Raw genomic sequence first — 5,431 nt, 5'->3', positions numbered from 1 at the left:
AATTATAGGACCAAAAATGCATCACGAGTCAAAAATAAAGAAATATAAAACAAATGGATGTAATTTGTTTAGAACTTCTAACTCTTTTCTAGACGTCGAAACATATCATAAAATTAATTAATATACTATTTATTTAATTATTATCTCAATCGGACCAACCTTATTCGAGTTGAGCTATTAGGCTCAAACTCGACTGATAAACGAATTAGATTTAGTAAAATAGCTCCAACTTGGCTTACCTCACAAAAAGTCAAAAACTAAGATTCAGTTCAAATATAATAGGGCGGAGCCCTCGAGCTTCGAGCTTCGGTTAGACCCGATTCAGTTGCCGGACCTACATATAGATATATGTCTACTAAGTGGTAATATATATATGGTTTTAATAGGTATATGCTTGAATTTAATTATATAAGAAGTTTATTATATAAAATATTGTAAAGTACAAAATTAGACTAATCCCATTTGTAATCGCCGGTTGATGCAACATCTATCTACACTATAAAGAAGCCAACATAAATCCTTTATTCGAATTTGTTTATATACCTAATTCAACTTTGCATCTCACGTGTGCCTAATTAACTAAAGCGTGAGCCACAAACAAAAAGATTTACGAAAATACCAGAAGCTTATAATAATAAATAATAACTATTATAATAATAATAATAATAATAATAATAATTTATCATTTCATTTACCGCTGATAATCAACAAAACATAAACTCAGATAAATAAAATTAAAAAAAAAAAAAAAAAAAAAAAAAACAGCAGATGGCTAAGGATATACTATATAGGCGTTTCTAATTTACTGCTAATTCTCAAAACTGGCGAAAAACTCAGCAAGATTTTGGTGCTGATTTTTCATATTACGGTGTCGTTTCGGTGTTCTCAAAGGGCAATTAGAGGATCCGACCCGAATATGTCACCGAAGTCTTGTAGGAAACAATCCGGCTGCCAGCTGGACGATCCGAATCTGAAACCCAAATCAGTATCCGACCCGATAAGCATATCGCCGCAGCAGTCAACATCCATACCAAATATGTTGTCCGAAAAGCTCGCCCCGTCAAACAAGTCGGGTACGGTTACCGGGTTTTCGAAATCCCGGAAAAAATCCATCGGGAATATCGAAGTATCAGATTCGCATTTATCATTCACTGAAACGGCGTCGTTTGACGAGTCGGCTTGTGACTCGGCGGCCGAGACGAACCGGAGGACCGACTTGGGTGATTTGACAATGTTGTTGTGGGAGTCTTCGCCGGAGTTGTACCCTGAGCTTGTGTTGTTGTACTTCAGTGGCGGCGGCGGCGGTGTGGGTTGTGGTGGTGGTGGTGGAGTGGAGAAATTAGTGAGCGCGTCTGGACCACGCAGCTTGATGGCCGCGTGGTCGTACACCATGGCAGCCTCCTCCGCCGTGTTGTAGGTTCCCAGCCACAGCCGTGCACGTTGCGAGGGGTCGCGAATCTCCGCCGCCCATTTGCCCCACGGCCTACGGCGCACGCCGCGAAACTTTCTAGCATTCCCCACCTCCGCCGCGCTCTCTACGCTTCCGCCGCCGCCGCTCTTCCTCCTCTGCTTCACCAAACTCACAGACGGCACGCCGTTAGCATTTCCGTTACCGTTACCGTTACCGTAATCTCTGCAGGGGGGCTGTATCCTGACCTCGTTAATAAATTTTCTGACTCTCTGTCGGCGCTTGGCAGAACACCGTCCCTCTTCGTCACTGGAGGAGTCGGTGGCGTCGGCATCAGTAACGGAAATCCGTACAGTCCTTCCGGCCATCCCAGCCGGAAAAGTCCTCCTTCCGCCGGAAACAGAATATTCCGGCCTGATAACGGTCGTTGTCTGGCTCAAATGTTCACTGTATTTGACTAACTTCCCGGACAACATGGTTTGTTCCTCTGGTTGAAGCATGGGGGAAAAAAGGGGGGAAGGGGTTTCTTTTTTTTCTTTCTTTTCAGATTCGCATTGAAAGCGAAAGGGATTTGATAGAGAGAAGGAAAAAAGAGGATTCTCTGAGAATAAAGAGAAAGAGCAACGTTAAAGAGAAGTCTCCGGACAAAGAAAAAAAGGAAATTATCTCAGATTATTACGAAAGTTTGACGAAAGTAATACTTTAAAAGAACCACTCTGTGTGTGTGTGTGTGTGTTTTAGAGAGAGAAAGCTAGAGAGAGAGAGAGAGAGTTTGAAGACTAATTAAGATGAGAAGAGACAAAGTTGGTGGAAAACAGAGAGAGAGAGAGAGAAAAGAGAAAACCAGTAGTACCGTACCAGTGCTTAGAAACCACTCACACACAGTGTGTGTGTGTGTGTAATTCTAGAGAGAGAAAGTGAGAAGTGGGAGGAGCGAGAGGGGGGAATCAAAAATCTTTATCATCCAGAATATTTAGAATAAAACCCGGATGGGGAAAAATGGATTCCTCTGCTTTTTTTTTTTTGATTTGGAGATTTTGGTGGAAGAAAGTGTAGGAGAGGAAAATTGAGTAGTCTTCTCTTCGGGAGGAGTGACTGTTTACACTGTATAGTGTGTGTGTGTGTGTGTTTTTCTAGACAGAAGAGAAGAAAGGCTTTGGATAAAGAGCTAGAGAGAGAAAGAGAGAGAGTGAGAGAGTGTGTGTGAATGTACGTGTGTGTGTGTGTGTGTTGAGGTGGAGGCTGAAATATATTTGTTTACCTCTGGCCGCGGTGGATATCGGTTAATTATTTAACTTTTTTTTTTTTTTTTTTTTTTTTATTTCTCTGATAAATATCCACATCGTATTGTGTTTTATTTTGAAAAGTTTTTGAGAAAAAAAACAAAATTACTATATTTTTTAGCCGTGTTTGGTTGCTAAAATAAAACAAAATAATTTAATAAAATCTAATTGAAATTATTGGAACTTGGATGATTCAATTAAAAAGATGTCTAGAAGAAGGTAAGATAAATTATGATAATATAAGAATATCTCCAAGAGATGTGCTATATTCTAAATTTTAGCAAATTTTAAAACTATTGATAAAAAAAGTAGAGATACACTTGGTATATTATAAGTTCCATTCTTTAAATTTGAAAGACTAAAATTGTGAAATGGCAAAAATATAATAATTATGTATAAAAAACATATTGTAATAATTAATGTGTCAGAAGTGATGTTTTACTGTGACGTGTTAAAATATAAACGATCACTGCAGGAGCGAGTCTTAAAAAATAGTGTGCTAAAACACTGTTTATTGATAATTTGATAAAAAAATGATAAATTTTAGAATAGCTGCAGTTAACTCCATAAATTATTAGAAATACTAAACATTAAACTAAATCGAGTTATTTAATAAATAAGTAATTTTCCTAACCAAACGAGGTCTAAAGATATAATAATTTGAATGTATATAAATGTACATACGTATATTATATTACATACACCTGTTTTTCTATGTAGTTGCACTTGAGATGTGAATGGGATATGATGAGTAGTAAATTGAAATAAATGAATAACGGCCCGACTATTGAATTATCCTACCATTATATCAACCTATACAAAAATCATTTAAACATAGAGATTGTTAATTAATGGGCTACTAAGTGTATATCCAAAGTTCAAATTTTAACAAAATTATATCATGTAGAGCTAGTGGCAAAACGTATCTATTCATATTTGAAAATCATGCAAGGATCATTGTCAATAATTAATTTTTTTCGAATAAATTAAGTTGTTGAGCACATTGTATCTTATCGTTAAGGGGTGCAGACAAGCCGAATTCGAGCGAAGTTTGGTTGTTTTAGCGAAGTCGAGTTCAAGCTCGAGTCCAATTTAATGAGCTCGGGCTCTTCGAGTGTGTGTGTTTTTTTTGAATTTTTTTTAATGTGTATTATGAGGTTTTATTATTATAAATTATAATAAAAAATGAACTCTAATATATATTTTAATTTTTTATATGAATTTATTATTAATTGTATATTAATTAGACTTATAATAAAACTAAAACTTAAATAAAAAAAGGCTCACGAGCACAGCTGATCAGAAAACTCGGGCTCGAGCACGAAGTTCAAGTTCACCGAGCTCACGAGCCCACTTATAGTGATGAACTTAAAATCCAAGTTATTTCAAATTCAAAATATTTGAAAATACATTCATTTCAAATCTTTGAATTCAAATATATAATAAAGAAAAAAAGAGTTAATTGTTGTTTTTGTTTTTCCCATGCATGAAAATTGTTGCAATTTATTAGAAGTAATCCTTTTTTTTTTTTTTTGGGTTAACAGTTACACTTAACGACGCTTTTAATTAAGGTTAAGTGACTTGTTAAACCTGCCGCCGTATGTGATGGGACCTTTGATTAAGGTATTCTCCATCTCACACCGTTTCTCGGTGTACGAGATTCAAGTCACGTGATAACCGGCGAGGCTGACGGTTCCGTTAACTTTTTGTCAGGAGTGCTAATTCGTCAGTCCATCTTTGACTGCCAAGATTTTTTAACCGCATATCTCTAACGGCATGGCTAATCACTTAACTACTAATTAATTTATTGTTTTTCTTTGCTAATTAATCTCTTCTTTTAGGGAGAAAAGCGGGGGGCTGATTCGTCATTTTCTCTTGATTTTCGCGCCGGATTGCTGGGTACCGTTATGGGTGCTGACTCATGAGCTACTGTTACCTTTTTTTTTTTTTTGTTCAATTATTTATATTTACATTACAAATATTTCTTATTAGTACACATCATTTTAAAAGTTTCATTTATTTTATTTAATTTCTATATACTCGAGGGATGAAACGAAATTATATAGAAATTAAATAAAATGATGTGTACTAATAAAATGATGTGTACTAATAAAATGATGTGTACTAATTAAATAAAATGATGTGTACTAATAAAATGATGTGTACTAATAAATTTCTATATAATTTCGTTTCATCATTTTATTATTATAAAACTTTTAAAATGACAAACAATTTTGGACAAAAAAAACTCTCTAAAAAGACATATAATATGGGACAGAGGGAGTAGTAATTTATTCTGAGACCTCAAAATGAAACGAAATTATTTATCCAACTTTATTTTATAAAGATTCAAATTCTATTATACTCGAGGGATGAACGACAACAACGTCTGCTGTTGCATTTCTTATATAACTAGGGATGTGATTGAGTTGAGTCGGCTGATTATCGACGTAACAATCTACGCATTCGACAACTTGATTTTGCTAAAATTTAAAAATTATTGTTGACTCAACTTTTTTAGTACTGTTGGCAATCGAATAATTGGTTCCGTAATGGGTACTATGCAAATTCTAACAGATGACGCTATACCTTCACTATTTATTAGTTCAAAGTAATTAATAACAATTCAACAAAAAATATAATTACGTGCAAAGCTTTATGTCAACTTTCGTCCTTTAAAAGAAATTAAGTTACTAAATATATTGATATTTTTTTTGTTGATATATGCAAGTTTCAGTTG

At 34.9% G+C, this 5,431-nt stretch overlaps 1 protein-coding gene across 1 annotated transcript; it reads right to left on the bottom strand.

Moving 5' to 3' along the window:
* Positions 1–666: 666 nt before the first annotated feature.
* LOC105955093 (ethylene-responsive transcription factor CRF2) lies at positions 667–2,683 on the bottom strand. The gene is made up of 2 exons (XM_012978790.2): positions 2,267–2,683; positions 667–2,009 (listed from the first exon to the last, which is right to left on the bottom strand). Exon 2 carries the CDS (start codon positions 1,906–1,908, stop codon positions 886–888), a length of 1,023 nt encoding a protein of 340 aa, XP_012834244.2. The 5' UTR covers positions 1,909–2,009; positions 2,267–2,683; the 3' UTR covers positions 667–885.
* Between the last annotated feature and the right edge of the window lie 2,748 nt (positions 2,684–5,431).

The sequence above is a fragment of the Erythranthe guttata genome, chromosome 5 (genome assembly GCF_056151865.1).
Source record: "Erythranthe guttata isolate IM_541 chromosome 5, IM_541, whole genome shotgun sequence".
NCBI classification, from domain to species: Eukaryota; Viridiplantae; Streptophyta; class Magnoliopsida; order Lamiales; family Phrymaceae; genus Erythranthe; species Erythranthe guttata.
The sequence above is the reverse complement of the archived record's forward strand: the minus strand, read 5'-3'. Positions and strand labels throughout refer to the sequence as shown.